Source organism: Anas acuta, chromosome 10 (assembly GCF_963932015.1).
Source record: "Anas acuta chromosome 10, bAnaAcu1.1, whole genome shotgun sequence".
Taxonomy (NCBI): Eukaryota; Metazoa; Chordata; class Aves; order Anseriformes; family Anatidae; genus Anas; species Anas acuta.
The window spans coordinates 13,544,170-13,571,662 of record NC_088988.1 but is presented as its reverse complement, the minus strand read 5'-3'; the positions used below and the strand labels follow the sequence as shown (position 1 = coordinate 13,571,662).

General features: G+C 42.0%; 1 protein-coding gene across 2 annotated transcripts; it reads right to left on the bottom strand.

Annotated features, from left to right (window-relative positions):
* Positions 1-804: 804 nt before the first annotated feature.
* Positions 805-27,212, bottom strand: MBTPS1 (membrane bound transcription factor peptidase, site 1). Of its 2 annotated transcripts, none has more exons than XM_068693508.1 (23): positions 27,076-27,212; positions 24,863-25,351; positions 23,077-23,334; positions 22,491-22,694; positions 22,015-22,125; positions 20,672-20,781; positions 20,172-20,288; positions 20,021-20,088; positions 18,871-18,973; positions 17,927-18,078; positions 16,689-16,850; positions 15,963-16,107; positions 14,694-14,882; positions 13,980-14,152; positions 12,986-13,101; positions 10,300-10,456; positions 9,298-9,422; positions 8,217-8,294; positions 5,667-5,807; positions 3,859-3,990; positions 3,463-3,589; positions 2,667-2,797; positions 805-1,630 (listed from the first exon to the last, which is right to left on the bottom strand). In XM_068693508.1, exons 2-23 carry the CDS (start codon positions 25,047-25,049, stop codon positions 1,434-1,436), a joined length of 3,183 nt encoding a protein of 1,060 aa, XP_068549609.1. In that variant the 5' UTR covers positions 25,050-25,351; positions 27,076-27,212; the 3' UTR covers positions 805-1,433. The 2 variants fall into 2 exon arrangements, with proteins under 2 accessions (XP_068549609.1, XP_068549610.1); XM_068693509.1 differs by having other exon boundaries at positions 26,976-27,115.
* Positions 27,213-27,493: the final 281 nt, after the last annotated feature.

Genomic DNA, 27,493 nt, shown 5'->3' with positions numbered 1-27,493 from the left:
GCCCTTCTGATCTCAGTAAGGCGGATAAAGAGACTTTAATCAGCTGCTCGGAGGAATTAGGGATGGCTAATTGTGCCTGCCACCTCCATTACATCTCTGCTGCCTGCGGGGCTTATAACCATTTAAAAGGGCCCTCCCAGGCCTTCATTAGCTGCACACCAAAGGCTCTGGGAATAATTGGCCTCTATGATTTAGAAATTGGCCACTGGGCTGTAAAATACCAGCCACTGGGAAAGGCTCTTAATTCGGAATGGCGCTTTGATACAAGTTGACTCTGGTTTCAAGGCTGCACTGGGGCTGTAATCTCTCATTAGCGCTGTGACGAGAGGAGTGAGACTCCTCATTAGCACCGGCCAGAGCAGAGGCACCAAAGCTTTCCAGGCTCCCTCCAAGAAGACAGCTACAAACCAAAGGCCCTGTTAGGGTGCTTCCCTGGGGGCTTTGGGTCTTCCTCACTGGCATTTTTCTGCCTTTCTCCCATTTACTGGGGTGTTCAGCCCCCAGGCTGCAAGTCCCTGTGGGCTGGCTGCTTTACCCACTGCTGAGCCCTATAGCTCATCCCCTCCCCCTTTTTTGATGGAAGAAGGGCTGTTGATATATTTTCTGCAGTTAGCTTTTTTTGAAGACAGTCAAACACACAAATAGAGAGCCCTTACTGTGGATTGTCAAAGCCCCATTTCCCTGGTAAGTGAACATTTGTTTTAAGGATAAAGATATGGGGGGAGAAGTGGACACAAGAAAGTTTTCTCTACTCACCAGCCTGTTCCCTCTGACTGGCAGCGGAAAGAAAAGCCACGTAGCACGTTGTCTCAGCTTCATATAGATAACATATTTATTGAAAATCTGCTTCACCAACAATGGTGAAATCATGACCAAAAATTACAAAACATCATGGTAGTTGGCTTTATAAAAATAAACTGCAGGACTATGTCTCACCGATTTGTACTAGTCCCTCCTGCCCCCTCCCTCCTTTACCAATGTAAGTTGCACTCTTCAGCGTTAGAGCATTCTAGAAAATTGCATCCCATCCAAAAAATGCACTTGCGTTCCCTTAGCAGAGGTTCTTAAAGTGACTCTTCCCCCCGCCCTCCCCAACAATAAATATAGAAAATAGCCTCTAAACAAATAAATTTTAGTTTGGTCAGCTTACAAAAAAAAGGTCCATTTTCCCCTTCGTGGGTTATGTAGTGACTAAGCAGCCTTCTGAACAGTATTCAAGTCTTTGGTGGGTTTGGCTGCTTAAAGCTGCAGTTTTATGTACAGATGATCAACTGAGGTCCTGTTATTTTCTCTCCAGAAACCAAAGACTATGAGATGATGTCAGATGCGTAGCGCCAGCACGATCACCGCATTCGCTGCTCCTTCACTGGGAGTGACCGACCATCCAGGAAAGCAACTGGTAGAAGGAGGTCATCTTTGGCAAGCGAGAGCTCTCACACAGAAGGCGTCTTTGGTGGATGAACCTGTTGCATAAGCTGCGGTCGCTTCACTCGCGGTTTCCGTCTCTTTGGCCTGCTCTTCGCTTTGTTGATCTGCACCACAAAGAACGCCAGAACCACCATGGCACCAAGGAAAGCAAAGACTGGAATGGTCTGTCCCACATCCTGGTTGTACCGTCCGGGCATTATACCTGGAAAGGCAGAGCAGGGAGGTTTGGAAGTGACAAGCGACCACAGGAGCTGCAACTTCTTAGCAGCATTAACGCTATCTAGCAAAGTGATCCGATGGCAGTTCTTATTCCGAGACAAAACAGCCATAATCAGATTACATTTCAGACAGGAAGATTAACAACTGCAGACCAATTAACGAAAATAAGACAGGATGCTAACTAACTTCACAGAAAAGCACCAGCATTTCCACCTTGACCTACTTCGGAACATCAAAGCATAACCCAGATTTCCCCTGCAACAGCCACCTTCTGTTCTGCATTACAAGTGAAGAGATGCAAGCACTTGATCGTAACTTTACCACTAAATGTTTTCTATAAATGCCAACAAACCCTCACGCCATGAGAAAAGGGATTTTGTTTTGCTCCAGAGACTGCACGTGCACGCAGCGAGGATGAGCTGCACAGCCCTTCCTTTTTAAAGGCACCATTTGGTCGCACAGCTCGGCTGGGAAAAGAGCATGCGTGAGGCTTTTAGACAGCTTCCAGCTGGGCTCACGGTGCCGAGCTGACAAGAAGAGCACCATTACACTAAAGCTGTTTCAAGTGCTCTACATCATTTGTTAGCCTAACACCTTCCCCAAAGCACCGTTCAGGAAAAACCCTTCTGGACTCTGCTTTTACATCTGTGCACTCACAGAAGGAATTTTAATTAGGAGGTTTTGCATTACCAGGCCACAGCGCCCAAGGACAGAGCTGCTGCTGCTGCCTACCACAGGTCTGAACAGCGCCAAAATAAGCCTGGACTGGCCAAAAAAGCACCCAGCAAAAAACTTACTCCCTGTATGCCATATGACTCCTTCTGAATAAACTATTCATATGTAAATATATTTATCTTTGGCCCCATCAGTCTCTTACAACACAACCCTACTTGTATTTGCATGATTTTCACAACTGAAAGGAAACACGTGTCCTCCCTCGGTCTGCTCGGTGTTTGTTTGTTTTGAAGACTGTATAAAAAGCAAGCAAGACAATATCGTTCCAGCTTTTCAACCCTTACCTCCAGGAATGTCCCATGCTCCGCTTTCGCCAGGGGACAAAGGTCTCACTTGGGGTCGGTTCTGTCGAAAACTGGGCAGGGCCACTTTATCAAGGTCAATTGATAGTAATTTCTGATGTTTCCAAAGGTTGCTAGAAGAAATGCAAAGACAAACGTCCGCCCATGTACTTCAGTAACACAAGGAACTTTGTAGAAACATCCGTAGAAACCTTGCTGAAACCTGCATCTTACTCACTAATTCAGACCCAAACCACAATCCTGTCCATTCTTTATGTTTTGCAGCTTGCAGGCCTCCAAAGTTCACTGCAGATGTCACAGGGACACTTTTAGACCAACAACTATTTACCAGCAATTCTTTCTTGCACGCAGACTACCAAAAGCTACCATTAGGAGCTTAACAGACAAGCATGCTGACGCATTTGCTTTTGAGTGACTGACAAAAAATACACCACAAGGCAGAGTTGGGCTAGCTATCCAAGAAAGTGCTTCAGAAAAGTATTTCAAAAGCACGTGGTGATGATGTATTTACGCAAGCCCTTTAAGTTGGGATCACTCAATCATAACAGTGTGTTGACCTGTGAAGCTATTTTTAAAATCAGCCGGTTTCGTACAATACAGTGTAACCATCAGGTGAGTCAGAATTACTCACTGAGGAGGCATTCATCATCATTTCCTCTCTACAATCTGGTGTTTCTCTAGGAAAAGAATTCCAGCTGTCCATTGTAAAAGCAGACGGAACAAATGACTCTTCTGCCGAACTTAGAAGCAAGACTCCGTACAGAAATGAGAGACAAACCTGGGAGCAGTTTCATTCAAAGGCTGTGGTTTGGCCCAGGAGAGGTGAGGACAAGCAGGAAGGGAACGGGGTTTAGGGTCTCCCAAGTGAGCCTCGAGCACCTTTGAGTATCGATGCAGATGGTTACCTGCGATTCACAGTAGAGACAGACTGGGTTACCAAGAGACTGGGAGGATAAGAGAGTTCCCAACATCTCCCTCTGCCTAACCAGAGCTGCTGTAAAACCAGGAGCTTGTTACGGTACTGACTCACCACTAACTCTCCCGGTTAGAATTACAGAGCTCACCCCAAGCTGGCCCTAGTGGCATGTAATTCAAGGGTCTGCCTTGGTCTGCCTCAAATTCTACCCTGACAGCCCATTGGGTGCTGGCTCTGCTCGGTAAGTGAGGCTCTCACCTTCCATCCGCTCCGGGAGAGAGGCGCCCACTCCTGACGGCGGTCGCTGGCGGTTTTCGGAATGGCTGAGACTTGGCGGCGTCACCCCGTAGGAGGTGTACTGCAGGAGGGAATCCAGGAGCCAGAAGCAATCTGTGGATTTCACAGCCCCGGGCCCCAGCACAAAATAGGCATTATGCTACACTTCAAATGGCTTATCTTTCTGTTAAACAGGATATGGCGGCATTCAGAAGCACAAGGAATTTCTCACTGTTGTTATTCTCCTTTTGAAGTCCTAAGCCTGATTTTGGAAAGATGCAACTTTCAACCCCTCCTCCTCCAACTCTACACAAACACAAAATTAATATGTTCAGTCTGAAAATTTCTTGTCTTGTGTACCAAATCAGGCTCTTTTGGGGGAGGAAGTCATAAAATCACATCTTAAATATGGGAATTCCAGTTTGGACAGAACCAGTCAAGCTCCTGCAAAAAATTACCATTTTTTTTCACAGGGAGCTCTAGGCTTCTGATATTATTTCTATGAGGGAAAGAGAAGCAACTATTTATTTATTTATTTATTTTTAAGATGACATAATAAATACGTTGCAAATAAAATTAAAAACAAGGTAGTTCCCCCCCCCCCCAGTGGAAAGCTCTGACTCATTTGCTTTCCCAAGCTTAAAAAAAAACCAAAAAAGCACATAACAAAGGAACGGGAGAGGTTCTGGCTACATCCCAGCTGAAGGAAAAGGAGTACCGACAAAAGCTGTTGGTCCCCAGCCTGTTGTGGACCACACCACAACATACTTCATCATGGTTTTCCTTTGCACTTCAACAACATACAAAACCTTGTGTTGATTCTCTCCTGATTTACTGCTGCCTTAAGCCGGAGCTACCTCTAACGCACGTGCACTCCACCTGGTTAACACCACAGTCCCCCGAAATTTCCATTTTCAGGAGTGGGACAGTGTCTTTCCAGCCATTTCCACCATACAGCAAAACTACTTTTCTCAGAACTTCTCAACCCAGGGAAAAGTTGGCTGGGAATGGGGATTAATCTTCATAATCCTGGTGTCCCTTAAACCTTCACCTTTGATTGTTAAAGAGGTCAATCAGATTTTAAGGATTTATATTCACAAATGCTAGGAATTTACCTCAGTTAAAGCTACTGATGTCTCTGCGGGAGACACAGCTGCTGATTCGCAACTCAAAAGCTAACTTTAAAGGATTTTTTAGGAGCCTTCCACTTTTTCCTTGCTTCATAGGTCACAATGAATTTGCCAGCATTAGGAGGTCACAGAGCATTACTCTATTACTTAATTTAAAGCTGCACAAAAGGCACCAATCTGTTAGTGTTACAGCAAGTCACTGGAACCCATCCAAAGACAGACAAGGAGAAACCAGAAAAACTTTAAAGATGATGTTTGGAAAAGACAGAAATCAGCTAAAGATGGAAAGCTCACTTTGGCAGTAAGTTCCTTTAAACTCAAATAAATTAGGCAAGGGATGGAAGCCCAACATTTTAAAGTATCAGTGACAAAGACCTAAATAAATAAATAAATAGATATCTTAGGTCTCATATATACATATATATATATATATATATATATATATATATATATATATATAAATATAAAATTTATGGGGCACACTCTAGTTACAACTGCACCTGACAGCATTTTCAATAGAGTTCCACAGAAATGAAGCTAAATCTCACACAGGAATTTTTAGAGTTTCCCTAGAAAGCAGCTGTTTCTAGGGGGAGCTGTAAGAAACCCAGAGGACATTTGCTAAGAGAGTAATTCTTTCTGCGTGTCAAATGTACACACCTTTCTGTCGATGGCTGTCATCCAAGCAATTAGAGTCACCATACAGAACAATTCTGCCACCACCTTCAGAAGGAACTTGGTAAAGTCCCAAAATAGGGACATTTTCAATTACAGCAGTCTCCTGTTTTAAAACTTCAAGACCTAAAAGAAAGCACAAAAATTTCAGAGCCTGCAAAACGTCAGGTTTTCTACAGATCAACACAGTCTACATTGCAAACTTACAAACGCAGCTATGCCAGTCTTTGTGTCACAGATATAGGCAAAATGTTTAAAAAAAAAAAAAAAAAAACAACAGACATGGTGTTAAGATAAAAATCAAACTGCTCCAAGACCCTGATTGTGAAGTTTTCTGCTGACATTAATGTTTTCCTTCTTTCGCACAGAAGCAAATAAGAGACATCAAATCCTGGATGAACTTCAACATTCCAAAATCAAAAATCCTAATATTTTCAGCACCAAGTTTTAAATCAAGCTGATCTACCTTAAAAATCACATTACGTTGTTTTAGTCCTGCAAAAGTCTACAGAACAAGGTAACTTAAAAATCAGCCATCACAACGCATACTGCTCTTTGCCAACATACTGCTGTCATGCCTACCTTCTCCTACAAGAAAGCTTACTATGGAACAAAAAAGAGAATAGGGAAGTTCCATGAAACAACATCTGTCTCTCTGCAAGCAGCAGCTGCAAGACAAGGACTTTGACTTAAATCAGTCAAAGCCTATCTTGAAGACTGCTGGGCTTGCATCTCTCTGCAACTCTGCAGTACCCACTTCCCTTGTACTTCACCTGCTCAGCTTTCAATTTAGGAACAAATAGAAGTATTGTTTAGTGAGGATACATATGCCAAAAGGAAAAAAAAAAAAAAGTAACATGAATTTTCCCACCTTTGCCTCTACAGCAACCTTTGGCAAACTGCACTCCCTCTTTACCCCAGCTGCTCTTTGAATTGGCAGGTAGAGCCAGGTTTTGTTACATCCAGCCCTGCCACGGTTCAGAGATAAGCCTTTTCTGAAACACTTGCACCAGTATCACAAAGAGCAATTTGGAAGTATCATTTAAAAGCCTGCATCCAAAAGCACTGCGCATGACTGAATAAACTGGCAACTTCAAACACATTTCCAAAATATTTACAATTTTAATCAGTGAATGAAAAACATGGAAAAAGCAACCAAAGGAAGGTCTCGTGGCATAAATGGGTACGTGCAGCAAAACCCAGTGGACACGTGGCTGTAAATCTGCCCTTTGCATCTGACAAATCTATCCAATTGCTTTTATCTCCAGTAAACTTGAAGGCTGCCATAAACAGCAAGAAAGAAAACACCCCAATTCATTAAGATACTAAAATGAGTTCTGTAGAAAACTGATTTTTAGTTTAGCTTCCCACCTCTAACACCCATTTCGAAAAACAAAGTAAGATGACCAACCTCAGAGTATTTGAGTCAAGTATTTAGTCTCCTTTACTTTAGATGCTGCCTTCAGAGAACAGAAGCAAAACATCGAGCTCTTTTGTTTCATGAATTGAAATGAAAAGGATTCAGAGAAAGCAGGTGCAGCAGGCTACTTGTCAAATGCTGTCTCCCTCCCTCTCTCACACAGAAATACCTAAGCCATCAGCACATAGCTTTTCAGGGGTACCACCTGGTCTCCCAAAGGCTGACATGGATGAGCTCCTTACTGCTCCAGAACATTTCTCTATTAAGTAATCACATGTGCCTATTGCACACTAAGTCACACAAAACTCCAGTGCACTTCATCTCCTCTGACAGCTTCTGGCTCGTAGCAGAAGCTATGCACGCAGTTCTGCTCCCACATTCAAATCCTCTACATCCATAGACACAAACCTGACCCATGATAGCTTTAAGAGTACTGGTCAGCTAGTCCTACACAGCATTTCCTAAAGGCTCTTAAAAACAGGTCTTTGTTGCCTGCTGCTCTTACAGCTCTGAATCAGTACCTCAAACTCAAAGGTATTGAGTTTGAGTACCTCATCAACTCAAAGGTATTACGATAAAACTTAAGGGAATGGATGTGCACAGGGAACAGATCACTCCTGTCTGAAAGCTCAGGCTTCCTGTGTGCCTAAAATGCTTCCCTTGTGAGAATCTAGTAAGTAGTAGGCAAAACTTTGTCTAACAAAATCCTTACCTACACCCTTAGATCACAGCTACCATAACACTTAAACCAATTTTGTCAATGATTAGAGTAATTCTGTGTACAAATATATTTTGGTATCACTTGCAAGGTGTGAGAAGCATGGACATGGAACACAATCTCCTCCCCTAAAGCCACACACATCTGCAGATGTGTTGACATACAGCAAACAACAGAAGACTGCACATATACACTTGAATATTGCTGTACTATATAAAAACTGTGTATACAGTCACACTGCAGCTTCCTCTAGATATCCAACTGCACATTTTACACAAAATGAAAAAATACCCAGCCTTTTAATGCATTTTTCACTCCAGTTTTTGCACCTTTAGGCTTTGTAACTTTGCTTTGCACTAACAGGTTCTACTTAAAACGCAAAGAAGAAAAAGCATACCTTGATCCTTAAAGGTCTGTGCAATGACGATGCCATCTTCTGGAAACTTTGCAATACTGCATCCCGATGCGTAATTCACTGAAAGACATCACAGAATTGCATTTACAGACTGAAAGTGATGCTTCCCCCTTCCCACCTAATCCAGTGAGCTGGCAAAACAAGCACAGAAGAAAATATTCCCAGGAACATTTAACATTTATCTGAATTTGTGTATTTTGACCAGTACATATAGATTAGGCGTTTATTTTTAAGTGCACGTTTTCCAGGTTCACCTCTATGTACTGCTTTTAAGCTTTTCCATTTATGAGACTGACACTGCCTTTTTTAAGCTGAAAAGTTTCATCAAAGGCAGTAGCTTGCACTAAGAGTCATTATTTATAGAGAGAACCTGTCTCCTTCGGTCAGTGCTGGGGAGCGTACAGAGCCCCCCCTGTGCCTTCTCTTTTCACATACACATTCCAAACGAACCAGTCGGAAGGCAGAGATTTAGAAACAAAGCATTAAAACATCAAGTGACTCAGTCAGAAAAAAATATAATAAAGACTGGCTAGACCTAGACAGTCTGAAAGCAATCAGGTCATGGACCTGTGCCCTAACCACAAAGTCTGAACTTGAAACTAGTAAAACACACTCATTTCAGGGAAATCGATTCAAAAGATCACAAGAACAGGGATTTACAAAGCTTCTTAGGATGCTTTGATGTACATCTAAATTGGAGTATCCCAAGGAAAGACTCCCAATCGATTTTCTTTCTTCAAAATCTAAGATTTCCACTTAACTGCAAAACTAAGATTAACCCAAGGCTTCATCTCGGCAAGCAGTATTTATAGTACAGACAAATACGGACGCCCCAAGAATATCCTTCACCTGGAATTCAACCATAAACTCAGGACATTTGTTACCTTGTCTGAAAATTTATTGGATGCAGGAAACAATCACATAAGCATGCTTATCACTCTCTTCACTCAATTTCAGAGCAGTTCCCTCGACTCTCACTCAAGCTGATCCTCACAGAAACTATTTTCCAAACAAGCAACCTGCTGTTCACAGCCTGTTTTAGGCAAGGGACTCCAGTACTCACTTTCATGGTTTGCCAGGGTGAAGTCGCCTTCGTAGAGCCCGTCACTAAAGGCCATGTTCCAGACAGACAGCAAGTCGTTCAGAGCCGGTATGTTCGCACCTCCAGTATCAGGCATCCACCACTGTCTATAAAAGTAAGTGTAACATAGTGAATTAGTATAAAAAAGGTACTCCTAGTCTGTATTATGAAAAATCAGGTCTCTCCACACACGAACTTTTTCAAGTCACTAAAATAATGAACTCAAAACTCTCAAAGCCTCATTTAACTCCGGGGCACGTGAGCAGCTGTCTCTCTGACACCTATCCTTCTGAGCAGAAGTAACATAATATTAATGTTGTAAAGTTCTCACTACATTCCAGTTCCATAGAAAACTTTGTTTTGCTACAAAGAAATTCAGTCTTTGGTTTGGTGTTTGGCTATGATGAGGCCAAAGTCACAGTCATGTCATTTGCTTCTAGCTTTTTCTAATGAAGCAGCGTTACTTGCTCCCAAGTTGCAGAAAGATCTTTCTAGCTTAACATAAAACAGGCTGAAACTACAGTAATTAGAAAGGTCTTTACCATTACCATTGGTATTAATTTATTTTCCCTTTATAAAGCACACTGGAATAATTTCAACATTGGCTGCACATCCCAGTGATACAGTCTGCAAGCTACATTTCTTTTTTATTCTGCTGTCCAAAGTAAAAACGTCTCAATTTTTCTTTGCCAGTCTCCAATTTTTTACTTCTTTCTATTGTAAACATTTTCCTGGGCTTTAAAAACAAGATTACATTACCAAGGGTGGTTTCAAGATCACGGGAAAATAGGAAGCTATTCTCCTTAAGCTCTGCAGCTTAAGGTCAGTTTTGCTCTTGAGGTACTCCCTTCTTAGAGGCAGCTTGAGAAGTGCCGCAGGTACTAAGGCACACTGTATCCCCTTTGGGGTTTTTAGGACAGTCATGTCCATAAAACACCAGTTCTATGACATTGTATTTCCTACAGAAACTAAAGAAACAGCTACCTTGTGTTTTCATCATAGAACTTGACCTTTCTCATCACAGATGTGTTGTACCAGTCACTGAACACTATAAGCGACAGGCCGTTATCAACATCCCTCCTCAGTTTGGTGATCTCCTCTGGAAAATACTCTTCCTCGCTGTCCACCATCAGTAAAGTCCCTGCATGTAAAAGCAAAAGCAGAGCTCACCAGCCTGTTCATTGTCACGTTATCAGTATTAACACAACCCATGCAAAAATTAACACAAGTGGGTATTTTGCACAACTGTCTCTGCACGACTCATGACTGAAAAGCACGAACAGGAAAAGAAATACTTTATTCCCTAAAAATATGGTTGTGCTTTTAGATTACTCCTAAATATTAACCCATCTTGCTTCTTCACTTTCTGATTGCTCGGTGGGGTGGTGGAATCTCCATCCTCAGAGGTGGCACAAACCTCAGCAGGACGATACCCTGAGCAATCTGATTAAGTCCTGTGGTCCTTGCAACCCAGCCAATTCTGTAACAGTCAGTGTTTATGAAGTTTAGAAAGCCTTCTGATAAATGTCCTGCAGAAACCAGGTTAAAGATCTGGATGACAGGACAGTGTGCACCCTCAGCAAGTTTGCACACAAAAGAAATTGAAGAGAAGTGGGCCACGGTGTTAAGCTGCTCCACGGAGGGACCTTGACAGGCTGGAGAAATGGGATGGCAGGAACCCTGCACAGCTCAATGCAGGGAAATGCAAAGTCCTGCACCTGGGAAGGAATGATCCCATACACCAGTACCTGTATGGGCTGACCCTCTGGGATGCTGCTGTGCAGAGAAGGACCTGGGAGACCTGCTGGGTAACAAATGGGAGCGTGAGCCACTGATGCACCTTTGTGGCAAAGGCCAACAGCACTGTAAGCTGAATTAGGAAGAACACCACCAGCAGGGTGTGGGAGGTTCTTCGGTTCTTCCCTCTGCCCAGCAGTGGTCAGACAGTTCTGTGGTGCTGTATCCAGTACAACAACCGTGGACATGTGGAGGAAGACAGAGCTGGGATCGTTTAGGCTTGAGAAAAGAAGGCTGCTGAAGAATCTTACTGACGCATATAAATAAATGTCTGATGGGAGGGAGCAAAGATGATAAAGCCAGGCTATTCTCAGTGGAGACCAGTGAAAGGCAAGTGGCGATGGGTGCAAACTAGAATACAGGAAACGCCATTTAGACTTAAGACAAAACCGGAATGGGTTGCCCAGAGAAGTCACGAGGTCTCCATCCTCGGAGATGCTCAAAACCTGGCTGGACACAGTCCTCAGAAACCTGCTTTGAGTAAGGGATGGGACTAGATATCTCTACTGAACCCTTGCAACCTCAGCCATCCTGCCACTGTGCACTACCAACAACACATCTATGTTCAGAGGTGCCAGCAAATGCCAGGATCACATGAAGTCCTGCTACCTCTTCCAATTCCAAAGCAACTTCATTCAACGTGGGTTGCAAGATTGGAAGAGATGTCTCTGCTTCAAGTCTATTCCCCTGAAAGCACACCTGTCATGTAGCTATTTATAAACAGATTTAGACTGTTTCTGAGCCACATTATTTGCCCCCCACTGCTTCTACTGCAGAGCTTCACCAGAGTTATTAGAAGACTATTTCAGCCATTTCCTCATTTCATGTACCAAATTTATTCCACTTGCATATTTCTGTTCCATTCCCTCCTTAAGTGCTTTCTCCTTCACCTCTACCTACTTGCATTTTTCAGGCGCAGAAAGCACTCATCTCCCACCTTAATCTATTTTGGCAATCTAAAAGCCAATCTCCAAGCTTTTCCATCTTCCTAAGGAGAAACACGAGCTGTAGCTGACAAATCTGTGCACGCAAAGCAGACCTGCCCTTGTAATAAATCTAGAGGTCTCAGAGCAAACTATTTTATTATGCTTTTAAGGGCTACCACTTCTGTCTCCAGTTGCACATCTGCTGAGCTCAAAAAACAGCAGTGCGATATTTACTGAAGAATCAAGAAAAACAGAAGATGACTAGAGACCACATTTCCAGAACTACAAAACTGTCAAGAAAACACACCCTCTTCTCTTTACAATCCACTGGAGAAATGAGAAACACCCCAGACCAAAGAAGAAGAGGGCCTTGTCGGAGCCTGTCAGGGTTAACTAGAAGGGCATACTGAAGCAGAAAAGACCATGGACAGCTCAGTTTGCCTCCTGACTAGCAAATCTATCAAACCCCCAAATCCAACACAGAAGAAACGAACCACACTGGTCTGCAAGCATGCAGGGCTGTAGAGAATACTTTGCCCCGTTTTATCTATCCACAAAGACCAAAGTTTCAAAAACACCACTGCTGAGAAAACAGAATGGACACTTTCAATTCGAGTCTGCAGTTCACCCGTGCTTCATTCTGACTGTGCAAAAACCCGGCAAATTCAGTTCTACCTCTGTGGGACTGAATGCAGAGGGGCTTTTAACCTACTCTGAGGTGTTTTCCTTCTCGTTTTTTCAAGATCAGGATACAGAACTGCACTAATTCTACTAGACTTTGCACAATTTAGTATTAGCATATAAATAACAGATACACCCACTGCTGTAATATTTTTCTATCTAGCATTCTATTTCAGTTCCCCACAACATTTTCGGTCTTCTAAAACACAGGCCATTTTAGGAAGAAGTTAACAGTGCTGAGAACAAGGCAATTAGCACGTGCTTACCATACTGACTTGCATCGAAACATGTAAACGGGGAACCAAGAACTTCAACAAAGTAACCCATGCTTCTTAGGTGCTGGTACATGTCCCTGAAGTTTGTGTGGATGTGGTCTCCATTCCTTAGGACAAGAGAAAAGATTGTTGAAAACATTTTAATTTGGCATAGAGGAATAGGATTTGCATCCTGTAATTACAGATTAGTTCCTAGTTTAGCTTCTGAACGGTCCATTTGTTTCAAATGATAACCAGTGGTTTTCCAACTACCATCCCTTCTTTGCAAACTTTTTCCACAAATGAGACTGGTTCTGAGCGCTACAAAGCTGGGTAATACAGTCAAAGCCAGAGGCTGAGAACATCCCTTACAAAGCACAGTTCTGTATATTTACAGCACGTCACGGAGAAGCACTGCTGCATTAAAACCAGATCCTCTTCACAGGACTTCCTCCTCCATGAAGAACCAGTAAGAGCAGTTTTAACCACTAACTAGAAGAAGTGCACAGGAAAACCTGCAAATAATTGCTGAACCTCAGCAGAGAAGTTCCTAGACAACTGGTCAGCCATTCCTTGCTTCAATCTTTCCAATTTCTCTTTTTTTTTTTTTATTTTAAATAAGTGAAAAAAAAAAAAAAAAAAAGCAAGTAATAAAGTGTCTCCCTCAGTTCCATGGGAGAAATCTCAGAATCATCATAGATTCAGGGCAGAAAGGAACTATGCCTTGAAAACAAACCAAAAAAAACACAAAACAAAAAAAAAAAAAAAAAAAGGGGAAAAAAACAACAAAGTGTCTTAAATGGGTATTTAAAAAGGTTTTCATTTCATATGAAACAAAAACCAGATAGAATAACAACAAAAACCTGCACAAAAAAAGCATGCAGAATCTAAGAGATTTTCTTGGCATGCTGAAAAGGGCCAGGGACCTCTGGCATTCAGTGAAGTTATTCTCTATCGTTAATACACAATCAAGAAATACTGATTTAATAGAAGCTGAGATAAATACCAATCCAACGGATCATTCTTCATCCTCAAATTATCCCTGGGGAAGTATCCTGGTGGATAACGGAGATTATGATATTGATCCCAAAGGACTCGCTTGCTACGAGGCGGAGTAGGAATAATCTTCACTTTTATTGGAAGCTTCACCGTTGACGTCTGCTCTGCACCGTTCTTAGACTGAAGGACAGAACAAACCACAGTGAAATTCATTTCCCCCACTTAAACATTCACCAGTTAACTGTGGAGTGTAAAAGACTGAAAAAACAGAAGTATCAAGTCTATTTTTAGTAACCAGTACCAGCTTTGGAAACCAAGAGCTGACATTTGCTTTGTATTACCGTTGTGTTTTCTGCACTCAACAGCTTATATTTCTGCTCAGAATGTAAAGTACTTGAAATACATTACAACTGTTATTTGATTTAAACATTCAAAACCTTAAAATTTTCTCGGGAAGTTCTCAGGAACTTAAGGATGGTTCTGTGAGAAAGACACTTAAATTGTCTCTTTTTCAAAACATGTTACGTAGAATTCATAATAAAAAAAATAACATTAAGAAGATCATTATTTGTACTCCTCAATTCCTTGACCCCAATTTAACTCATGCATCAAATTACAGGACCAGACTAATCCCATAAAAGTAAGTTATCTGTATACTGTGAAGCAGTTTTAATAATTAACACCACTTCACACACACACACAAACAAAACATAGAACTCACTTTATTTTCTGCAGGAGATGATACTGTGATCATGACGTGACCTTGAGCGATGCCTTCCCACGATGCTGCTTTCTTCGCTACCGAGATAGAAATTGCTAAGTATCCAGACCAAGGCCACAACACAGGGGAATAGGAGAAAGCCACTTCAATATTATCCCCATTTTGCGGGAGGTAGGGCTGCCAGTCTGGCTGTGAAATGAAGACAGGACATTGGTAAGACAGAACTTGAAGTTACTAATTTTTGTGCACACAGCCCTCCTCCTCTGCCCACAGGAATAACCCATCTTAGCTTTTCTGAAGATAATGCCAAATTACAAAAAGTCCAAAAAGATACATGTTGTGCCAACAAATTAACGTAACCATGACAGCCTTAATGATCCAAAGCGTACACTTTTCAGAGGCAGGACTCTAGGCAGCTCTATGGACAGCATGCTAAGTGCACCCAATTTAATGTTTTGGGGTCCTATGCAAAAATGTATTGGCAAAGACATTAGATTTCCTTTCTGTAACAAAACAGGTTATGGCTCTAAGAGATTCAAGCAGATCACACTAGGTGTGTCTGAACATTATAATTAGCTAACAATATTGGATAAGAGCTTCTATACCCTTTAGTGTAAAGCTCAAATACAAAACAGGCTTTGGGATTCACACTACCATATTGAAATTAAGCTCATTTATACTGGCTAAATTTTTGAGATATGGGCCTTATGTAACTTGGGACAAGTTACCTATCTGTTCTATATTTAACCTTACTTAAAGCTTAATAAAAAAAAAAAAAAGTTTAATCCTCTCTTTTCAACAAAGATGTTCAGCATTACTGGTATAAAATAACAGATCTTGCAACAGGCCTTGATAACCCAACACATTCAGGTTGTTTTGACCACATAAGAGGCACAATTAGTAACACCAGGATCCTTTACTGAGATTTCTTATGCTCCAGACCAAAGAGATGAGGAAAGAATATCCAGAAGATCTTAAATGCTATCAGAACACAAAGAAATCTCTAAGTGGAATCAATCCAAACTGGTTTTACGAAGACAAAGTACTACACGCCCCTGAAACCAGCACACTGTTGGAAAATCTGCAGATAGTTCATGGTGACAAGTCTTACTAATCTGGGTGCGTCCTTTAAAACCAAACACTCCGCATCTCTTGCTCTCACCAGTAAAAAAGTTTATTTGTTCTATCAAATGTATAGCTAAAATAATCCTTTCTGGGAAACTTGTAGTGATGTTAATAGTCAGGACTTGGAACAATGTTGACTCTTACCTTGTCCACAATTCTCCCAGTGACTCCCATGCCATTAAGGATAGTAACATTAACAATGGTTGGCATCCCTCCGTAATATATGGGCTGAGAACAATAGGGCCACATGTAGGGACATTCTGTCAAGTCAATATAGCTTGGACTCAAACTAAAAGCAAAGAGACAGGAGGCAAAATTAAAAAAAAATACAGTAGGGGTACAGGCTGCTATACAAAACTGATGTATGAAAAAATTATAGCTAAAACATGCCAGTCATAGTTACTGTTTCAAGCACTTCCCAAATATGTCCGAATCTTCCTTTCCCCTCTATTTTTTATTTTATTTTTTTTAAAGTTTCGTGGTGTTTTTTTCTCCACAAAGCAAAAGAAACTTTTCAGCACAGTGAGAACATTCTCATTCTGGTAAACTAAAATTGGACTACTGTCCCATTTTGTTCTAGGTGGCATTATTCATAACATCTGAGAGCTTAAATTGAGCCTAGAAGAGAAAGTAAATTCATCTTTCAAAGACACTTCAAGCCCCTACACTACTCTACCCTGAGTAGAATACAATGACTTTTTATCCCCTCTCCTGTCAAAATCCATGCTTCAGGATTACGTAAGATCTATGCAAGTTCTTTGTTGCATAAGCATGGGTTGCTTAACTGAATTTCTGGCATATCACCTGCTCTCTTAACAGAAATATAGCAGATTATAGTACGTAGTTGATTAATTGAGGATTAAAATTAACCTGGCCTGTGGTTTATAGCTGTTGAGGATCTGATAAGCTCTCAGGAGATCCAACTTGCCATGTCCTTGTTCAAACATGTTGACTCCGGGAAGTCTCCGTGCCGATGCAATAAGTGCCTGCTTCATACTTGCTGGATTCACCATTTCACGCTTCTGAACTGTGCTGAAATAGGAAACAATAGATCACATTAGGTGGCCTTTATTATTCTAATTTCTTGCTTGTCTTGCTTACTGTTCTGCCTGAAGTTGTCATTTCATTTAAAGCAAATGCAAACAAAAATTAGGTCGTTGTGAACATCTACAGTTCCTACTTGTCCATTATTAATTGATTTCTCACTGGCATTGCTGAAGATGAAAATAGAAGTGACAATTTTCTGACAAATTTCTCTTGAAAACCAGTATTATTACATCAATTACATCCTTACAATGTGCTCTATAACCAGCTGTCATTATAACCAGGGTAGTATTTTCACATGCTAAATAGAATATTCTGAAAATCCAACCCTTTGTAACTGGCAACTTGCTGGGATGTTCCTCTGCATAGCTCTTTCAGGGGTGGGAGGTGGGCAGAAATAGCTTTGTTGTCCAAAGAAAAATGCATCATTTTACAGAGGAAATACAACGATTACTTCAAATTTTGGACATAGGAGTTCCGTATTTGAAAAACTCTTCTCTCATCTTTAGGTAGTCACAGTGACAAGTATAAAGTAGAGACTTGCAACTCCTATCTTCCTCTTAAATTCTTCCACGTGCAACAGATAACTTACGCAACCGGATAATAATCATAAAAGCCCACACAATAAAATTTACGAGTATTTAGATAGCTACCTGCTGTAGGTGCCTCTTCTGAGTAGCTGTTCTTCTACACAAGCAACAAAAGCAATTCAAAATGATCAAACACTTAATGAATTCACTTTGTAAAGTGAATTTTTGTTCCTAACTATATTTTCCTAACCTAACCCTAACTATATTTTCAAATACATAATTATTCAAAACAGTCCCAGAAAGGTTAGAGCCAATCAGACAAAGTAATGCCTCAGGTAGGAGAAAACCAGTTCTATGCTTTGAGATCGTTTTTGTAAATGTAAACACCATTTAGTTTCATTTGGAGGGTTCCTTCAAGGTTGTTTGTGGTTTGTTTTTGTTTGGTTGTGTGTTTTTTTGTTGTTGTTGTTGTTTTGTTTTTTAAATGACCCTCCTGTATTGGAATCTTTTAAGGGACTCTTATTTAAGCCTTACCTTACTAACAAGGTAACAGCTCCTGCTACGACAGGAGATGCTACACTTGTCCCAGAGAGAGAGCGGCATCCGCCTTTCATACCAGACCCTCTCACGCCAGAGCCGTAGGTAACAATATCAGGCTTCACTCTACCATAACCTCCAGGCAGCTCCTGTGAAAAGAGAACGAATGGATTGGTGCCCTAATACATTTGGAACACTGCTTGCTTCATTTGGACATTTAAACTAACTAATGCAGGTAATTCAGCAGTAAAATGATTTACTAAATCAGCTATGGTTCAACTAAGAGAATGTCATCTAACACTTAAAGAAGGGCTCAAACTGCGTATGGCAAATCCTCAATTCAGGAAAGGGACATCAACATTACTGCCAGATCCTCCAGTATCTGAGCTGAGCATGAAACTACCAACTAAACAATAACCACTTTGCTACCTGGCTAATGATAAGCGGTACAAACAGAAAATAGTACATAATAGTGTCCTTAATCAAGATCACAAAGCAACCTAATCTGAAATCACGTGTGTGGTACCAGTCACCCCAGTTCAACGGTCAACTGCAAACGGAAAGGATATGAAGTAAGCACAATGTTACACATAGCACCCGGGAAGCCTAGGATTTAAGGAAAAGTGCTGGCTTCATTTCTGCAGTGATTTGTCCTCACAAGAAACTCCACACTGTGATTCAGAAGGCACTGGGCATTTTAGAAATACCTCAGAAATGTCAAAAGCAGCCAACATTAATGATGAGTACTCCCAGATAGAGTATTAAGCTTCTTGCTTCAGGTCTTACATCATTCTCTTACAAGTCCTAGCTTCCATGAAATCTTCTATCACTGTTCACTCCACACAAACCAGCTGCACGAGATTACCCCTCTAAAAAAGGCTCCCTTTTGAAAGCACTTATTTTGGTTGCACATGTGGCTGGCCACAATTAAAGTATCTTACCCAAGTGGTCATTCCCCGAGATGAAAAGCGAGCTATATTGTCTTCAAAGTCAATGCCGCCTACTCCAATCACATCCATCTGGTCAGCCGGGTTATTCAGAGTCCTAGAACAAGATGGGAGTTAGCAAGACAATAAAAAGAAAAAAAAAACACACACACATTACCATAGCCATAAGTTTATACAGATAGAGGGCACGTTGCCATCAGATTTTTGTCAGGCCTTCTTTCTATCTAAACTGCACAGAAACAAGTTTTGGTCCTGCCTAAGACAGTTATGCTCTATGACTAAAAGCAACTTCGCAAGCACTTAATAACTCACATGTAACTTACACCAAACCATGTATCTTCAAGACAAAAAAAATAAAATCAAATCTGTTCTTAGGCATCTATTTTACAAATACTCTGCAAATAATTCTTGCTTGATCCTTCTGTGTTCTTCAAGTCTGAGATCTGTTCTCAAAGATGTCTGCTTCTACTACTGCGGCAGTATCAGTTGGAAGCCCTGCTGTTCTTTTACTAACTTTTCACTGTCTGAATGAAAAATATTCACCTAAGTAATTCGCAAATGTATTACTAAGGCAAATGATAGAGACAGAGGTGGGAGTCTAATTTTGGTCACTTTCTATAAACACATTACAGCAAAAAGGAGGAGACAAAACCCTCCAGTACAAGCACAACTACTTCCAAAACCATGTAAGAACTTATTTGCCTTTTTTTCCTCTTGCCATGGGCAGGGCTGTCACCCACTAACTCAAGTTGCCAAGAGTCCCGTCCAACCTGGCTTTGAACACCTCCAGGGATGGGGCATCCACAACCCTTCTGGGCAGCCTGTTGCAGTGCCTCACCACTCCCTGAGATACGAATTTCCTAACATCTAATTTTTAGTTTAAAACCATTCCCCCTTGTCCTACCACCATCTGGCCATGTAAAAAGTTGTTCTCCATCTTTTTTATAAGCCTCCTTTAAGTACTGAAAGGCTGCAGTGAGGTCTCTCCAGAGCCTTCTCTCCTCCAAGCTAAACAACCTTATCTCTCTCTGCCTTTCTTCATAGCACAGATGCTCCAGCCCTCTGATCATTTTCATTGTCCCGCCCCTGGACCAGCTCTAACAAATCCTTGTCCACCAGAACCCAAGAGATCACCAGAACTTACCCATACAGAGGGCCGTCATTGCCAATAGCAGAGACCATGATCACGTTGTTGGCAGTCAGCTCCCATACCTACACACAAACAGCATTTACAACAAGGCTCTGCCACCAAAAACCATTTTGAACAAACAAGAAGACTATTTCCTCATATTAACCTTGTCAACAAATGGATGATCCATGAAGTCTGGCCCACCAATACTTAGATTCAGTACGTCTATCTTCTTTAAAATTGCGTAATTAAAGGCATCCAGAAACCAAGATGTATATGAGACCTGTATAAGACAGCAGAAAACAAAAGCTATCAATGGAAAAATCTAGTGATTCCATGACAACACAGACTTCAGAAAGATGATGTGAAACAACACAAATAGAAAGCACGAAACTAACAGCAGTTTCCTAGTATTTCTAGTGCTCAATATGCGTTTTTATTTTCAACATTATACAGATAAAACTTTAACACATTATTTCTGAAAAATATACCAGATTTGGAAATTAAGACATCTTGTACTAAGCTTCTTTTAACTAGAAATATGTTTCCTTCTCACTTAAAGAACATATATCAACATTTACAAGTACTTGCAGTATTCCCAAAGAAAAGGATTAAAACAGCATTAATCTTAAAAGGCAGAAATTAAAACACCTGTAAAGATGCTACCTGGTTATTGGTGAACACTCTGAAGATGTGCAGTTCTGCATTTGGAGCAAATCCCTGGCACTCTCTCATGCTGGCTATCACACCTGCTACAAAAGTCCCGTGGCCTAAACCTATCACAGACAGAAGGGAACAAAATAAGATGTTAGAAGACAAAACATTTCATTGTTAAGGATTTTCATTGTTAAACAACACCTATACTATAAATCACATTGATCCAACAGACTTCACAACAAACTGCTAACACTGGGTTCACTCCTCATCTTCTTAAATTGCATTTTGCTATTGAATTCAGAGGGGCCAGAATTTCCAGCTGATGAAACCTGGAGCAACGCACACTCCACAGTCTGTTCCTAGACCTAATTGCTATCAACGACACCAAGAGCCACACAAGGGAATCACAACAGATTATTTTGGGAAATGCAAGTCACCAGGCTAGCATATGCATATGTAAACTTCTTAAAAGAGGTTTATCCTGCCTCTGCAAGAATCATATTTGGTTAAGGGTGAAAAATATGACAAGAAAACATTTTTTTCCTCTCCTCACAAAATAATGTGTTTTTTTCTTTAGGGGACTGCCTGCTCTATATTTACACGCTCAAAATCTGCCTGTGCAGCAACCATCTGGCCACAGCACTAAGAGGAAGTGTGACCAAAAGCAGGTGCCACAATGCAAAGAAATACTGTGCTTAATAAAACCATGGAGGTGCACAGAACACTGAGCAAGACACATATACACATTGAATTCTGATTGCATTAAATTGCCAGCTGACTCACTGACCCAGACCGTATGAAATGAGTAACTGTGAAAGCACACGGTCAGAGCAAGTTAGGGCCAACACATGAAAAAGGAACACAAATACACTGCAGAAAATAAAATGTTCTTTGGAATGTCAACGGCTATGAGCCAGCATTGACAAATGCTGTGAAAACTATATAGACTAGAAAAAAAATACAGAAAGCTCGCGAATCTTGAATTAGTTTCAGACTGCACAGTAAAGAAGGAACATACTCCCCCTCCTAAGTATGGAAACACACATGCACTGTGAAACGGCAGAACACAATGTTTTCGTCCCCTGACATTTTCCAAAACCTATGATGAAACACCACATATGATTAAAGGAGGCACACGCAACACCTTCTTGGAATCTTAATGCTATTTGTTGAATTTGGCAAGAGTACAAAGCACTCAGGATACTGAAAAATTAAGCATAAAATCTCAAGACATGTAGTTTCAACAGATGTTAACAGATGTGTTGCCACCACAGCAGCAACAGCAGCTTTGCAACACAAAATAGCACTCATCACCTTCAGAAAGGGTCTCCCAGCTGTGCACAGTAACTCACCGTCATCCAAGGTTCTCTCATTTGTCCAGTTTGTTCTCTCCTTTACATTTTTGAAATGGGGATGTTTCTCACTCAGCCCGGTGTCAAATACAGCTACTCTTACGCCAGCACCTAATAAAAGAAAAGGATTGTTTTTTATTCAGCTTCATAACAAATGTGTTCTGCCAAGTGAATGAATACTTTCATGTTTAATCTGCACGTTCACTAAGTTGTGGATTTAAAACAAAACTCTTACTCCATTACAGAAATTGAGCCACAGATCAGAAACCACGACTACTTCCTCGTAAGAACAGTACACACACACACACACACACACACAAGTGCTCTGTAAGCATACAGGGCACCTCAAAACAAAGCATTGCTCAACCTTTCCGGAACTGGCATCCAACGAGATTAATACTTATCAGCCAATTGACATTTCCTTGCGCTTCACTTGCTTCTCAAAGGAAGTTATTCTAAATCAACAAACGGCATACCCGTGTAACCCATTTGCCAGAGGACATCCGCCTGCAGAGTCTGAGCAACTTGGCGTGGGATAGCTCTCAACAAACGCCTGCTCGAATGGCGACCTGTGGCATGCCAGAAGCCAGAACCTAAAGAAAGACTTGCTCTTCTCAAGGGACGAGACGACTGCCATTTTTGAGTCCATCTGGTTTCATTGCAGTGCAACATAGGATCAGCTATGTAGGATTCAGACAAGAAAAAAAAAGTATGAGGAAAAACAAAAGATTTGCTGTTTATGCAAATATCCACATCACATCATTACAGATCTCTTTTTTTCTAGATATGTTAATGGTGTCAAAGTGAAAGCTTCCATTTTATCCACTAGGGATACACTGGTCCACAATGTTTGTTAACTGACTGCTGCAAAAGAAACGTTTCTACGTTGGAGATGGATTCACTGCCATGCTTTAGGAAAGTTATGGCAAGACCCCGATAATTCATAGGCAAACACACAGATTGCTCTAAGTTAAAGAAAAACCATAAGACACTTCTCATTTATGCAACAGTCCTAATTTTTCCCAAAGCAGATCTCATGCAATCACACATAGCATTACTTACAGTCTGAATATTTGAGTGATCGGAAGACCTTCCGCTGAGGTGTTACTCGCTTGATGTTTGGATGATCTTCTAGTGTCAGTACTCCATCCTTCTGTTTCTCGTTGATCTGGATCACTTCAAAATCACTGGGATAGTCACTGGCTGGGTTGTTGCGGGGTACAATCCTCCAGTTCTCGATATCACTGCTTTTTAGTGCACTTGAAATAAACTTACTTCTAGCTTTAGCTGTGAAGTATCCATTAAAAGCCACAATATACTCTGGAACAAGAACACAGATCATCAGAACTGATGTTTAAAGTAGCTTACTTATGCATGCACTTCTTAAAGATCTCAACATTTCTTTATCCAGAATTAATAATCACAACTTGAGGCACTTTTTTTTTTTTTTTTGCTTTTACAGGTCTGCAATTTATTTGTGCACTACGTAAAATTTTTGCATGATGAGATCTGTAAAATATTATAAAGACCTTTGAAAGGAAGGCAGAATTGTAAATAGCATGGAAAGGTGAAACAAGTGGGGTAAGCAGGGGAGAAGGAACAAGTTTGCTGTCACATCCAGCAGTACAAGTTGACGTTTATATCGGCATATCTACTCATATATACGTCAATTTGATACGCCAATTCAATATGCTTCCTCACATGCATGAATTAAAATCATCCAGCCTCCACACAGTATTGAGTTTTAGAGGAAATTACTGGCACCATCTATGACTCACACAAAAAACAAAGCTGTCCCCAAGAGCCCAGTCCTTGACCTGGATTAGGGACTCGTGGGTGCACTGCAGCGCCAGCATGCACAGCCACATTTACCTCAGTAAGCCCCTGGCTAACAAACGCACAAGATGTCATTGCTGGTCTCTTGTGCATGTGTAGGTACATAGCTTTGCTGGGGGCACATTATGGGCACCCAAGGGAATAACCAGACACAGGGTCGAGGGATAAATTAAGGACAACTCAGCTACTGACTTCTGATACTGAATCAGGTGAGTCAGCACATTACGTGACCCCACAGTTTCAGATACAGCAGAGATGCTGTCCTAAATGGCAGCTGTGCACCCTGCAAGCACTGCAAACGATATGAGCTCATTGCTCATCCTTCCTCCACAACCTGTTGCCATTCATAGACCACACGTTCATTAAATTCATCCTGCAGTTCTGCAGGCACAGAGCTGCCCATGCCAACAGACCGCATTCTGCACCCTGTTACTGTTTGTTCCCCCTGCCTCTTCACTGGCTGGCTTTGTCCAGCCTCACAGACCTTCCCCAATTCAGCACCCACCTTTGCTCTGCTGCTCCCCTTTGCCATTTCAGGAGCGGTATCAGCCTTAGTTTGCCTTTCATCAGCTCCCTTTGCACTTATCTTTCTTATTTCTTCACAAACATACTATCACTTTCAATCTTTTTCTTGACAAACCCACATATTTCTCGTCTTTCTCATTCCTTTGTGGCCCTCTTACAGACATGAGAGCCTTAACCATACCACCAAGCAGGTCAGTGAACAACTACTAAGCACACCAAAGTGACTAGACCAGACCTGCCCATCAGAGCCTTCACACTCTGTTTTCACTTTTAACCTACTCTTTACTTCCCCCCTCTTCCTCTTCATGTTCAAATTTTGTGCCAGGTTAAACCAAGAACCTTCGAAAAAAAATTCTCAATTTAAATGCAGATAAGTTAGCAGATCTACTCATATAGTCTCTGAATATTACAACTGCACAAACACCACAGCCCAGTAACATGCCCCTGAACTTCACATGGATTTTTTTTTAATGCTTAACTCTATTACCATGTTCCACGACTGTTGAAGTGAATTCCACTTTTAGAGTAAGGCGAGAACATCCAGGACATATGTGAGCCTCATGGGAAGAATTCCCTAGCCTGGTACTGAAGTGTTGTTTGCCACAGAGTAAAATAACAACCAGAACAAACCAGATGTTTGCAAACTTCATGGTCATAGAAGAAAATGGTCTCATTCCAAAAATTCCATATAATCAAATCACACTTTTCTTCTTTATAAACTAGTTCATTTTTGTTTCAGTAAACGCTGCTTTCACTGTGCTGCTCAACTGGATATTCTTAAAGCTGTGTCCAAAGTATCGATTTCATGGTCTTTTGAGGTAAAGCCTAATAAACAGGCTCATTTCTTTCTACGCTTCTTCTCCATTTTGTCCTGAAAGATGTGGTCACTCGGGATATGGTAGCTGAGTCCTGTACTCCATTGCTGATGGCAAAGTTAACTCCCTAGAAGAACTGGCAAAGTTGTTTACAAGCCAACCTGCAAGGCAAGATAGAAAATAGTTAGCTTCAAGTTTGTGTAAACATATAGCACGGAAATCACAAAAGATCATTTGTCAGCTAGCATTAGAAATAGCAAGGAAAAAGTCGCGTGCGTGTTTCAGTTAGCAATTTTTCAAGAATGCTCGAGTCTCTTCCTGGCTCACACCAGAGCATCTGTGAAATACACAGGTATTAACCTGGCAACAGAACAGACAGCAGTGACAACCAAACTCTACCACCCTTTGCGTAGGTGGAATACGAAGAACAAAATGACACGTAAGGCCTATTAAAACAAAAAAAAATAAAAAGCAAAATAAAGTACTAGCATGATAAAAAGCATCCATAGACACCCAAAATAAGCGTGGCTTTTTTTTCCCTTCGCATCAGGAATGTTGTTGATGGAAGTACTGCTACAGTACATAATTTGACACAAGGAGAATCAGGTTTAAACACTATTTCAGGAGCTGGTGAGGACAAGAAATACTGTTATAGGAAGCAAATCTGCAGTCCCTATACTTGAAAAGAGATTACCAGCATGAAAGAATCCTTTCACGTTTTCTTGAGGTGCATTACCACAACCTGAGAACATCACGGCAGAGCTTAGAAACGTAGTAATGTGAAGTTAAACATTTAAAGTGTTTTCCAAATGGAAGGGAAGCTGCCTCCCTTTGCGCTCCAAAGCAGAATAAATAATCAAGAAAAAAAAAAAATCCTAATGTTTAACCACCAACAGATAATTAAAAAGCCATTAAAATATGAAGGAAGAGAAACATTTTTGTCTGGTCTGCCAGACCACATGGAAAAGCCACAGAGAACAACACAGCCCCACGGCGACCGGGACTGAAAAGCAGGAGCCTTATTAAGGACCTCACACCGTTTAGGAGAATGTGGGACCAATCCCAGAGCAAATCCTTGCACAAAATGCATCAAGTCTCCATGTGACAGCTGCCGCTTCCCTCTTTCTTAAAACCCTGAAGTGTTTCTTTGTCACAGCAGCAGCATTTCCCTCTCTTTCCACCTGAGGGATAACACCAAGCTGCGCTTACAAACTTTTCTCTTCATCCCGAAGCTGAAGGCGGTCATGGGACTCTACCAGCTGATCTCTGCACACCTTATCGCCTCACGGGCTAACAACCCAGGCGGCAATAAAAACAAAAACCAACTGCAGGAATTAATAAAATAAAATAAACACAACTATGGCATCTGAGGGAGAGCCGAGCGAAGGAGCAGCGCGCTGACAACCCGGAGCGTGTGACTCCCTCGTAACACACAGGGAGATGGGGACATGTCCGTGCCCCCAAAAGCAGCCCCCGGAGCCGCCCTCCCCCCCCAAAATTTTTGGGACCCCCAGCGGAGCCCGGAGGTGCCGGCCGGCCCCGGGGGCGCTCTGCCCGCGGCTCTCTCCGCTATTTACAGCCCGTTACCGCCTGCCCGAGGCCTCGCAGGGAGCCCCCGGCCGCTGCAGGGGGGCAGCTGCCGGCCTGAGGTGCGGAAGACCCCGGGAGAGCCCCGGGTAGCAGCCCCCGGAGCGCGGCTGCGGGCTCCGCAGCGAAGCAGGGGTGCAAACACCGAGGGGTGCAGACACCGGGAGCGCAAGCAGCAGCTACCCCCGGCCCGGTTACCGCTCGCTCTGAGGGCGCGGCGCTCCCCACACGCACGGAGGGAGCGCAGAGTACGCGAGAGCCCCGCAGGGAGCGACCGCCGCCCGCCCGCCGCCCTCACCGTGCCTCCGCCGCCGCCCCGAGCCCCGCCGCCGCCATTTTGTGCCCTGTTTACCCCCCAGCTCTCGCGAGAGCCCGGCGCATGCGCGGCGCGGGGCCGCTGAGGCGATCCCGCTCCGCCCTCAGGGCTGGGGAGATTTCCATCAGTTTTGGTTAAAAATCGCTGGGGGGAAAGGGAAAGACGGGTCCTACCGCCCACCTGCTCCTGAAATACCAAGAGTACAGTTTGAGAGGGAAATACGTTCGATTAGCTGAAGAATTTTTTGTTCTTCTGATCCGTTTTTCAGTGGGTCAGAGCTTCAGATGGTTACATTACAAATAGCTGCTGGGCGATTATTTAACAGTGTGCGCGTTTAATACCCCTGTAGCTGACTAACTGCTCTTAGCTGTATAACATGATTGCTTTTGGGAAGAGTAAT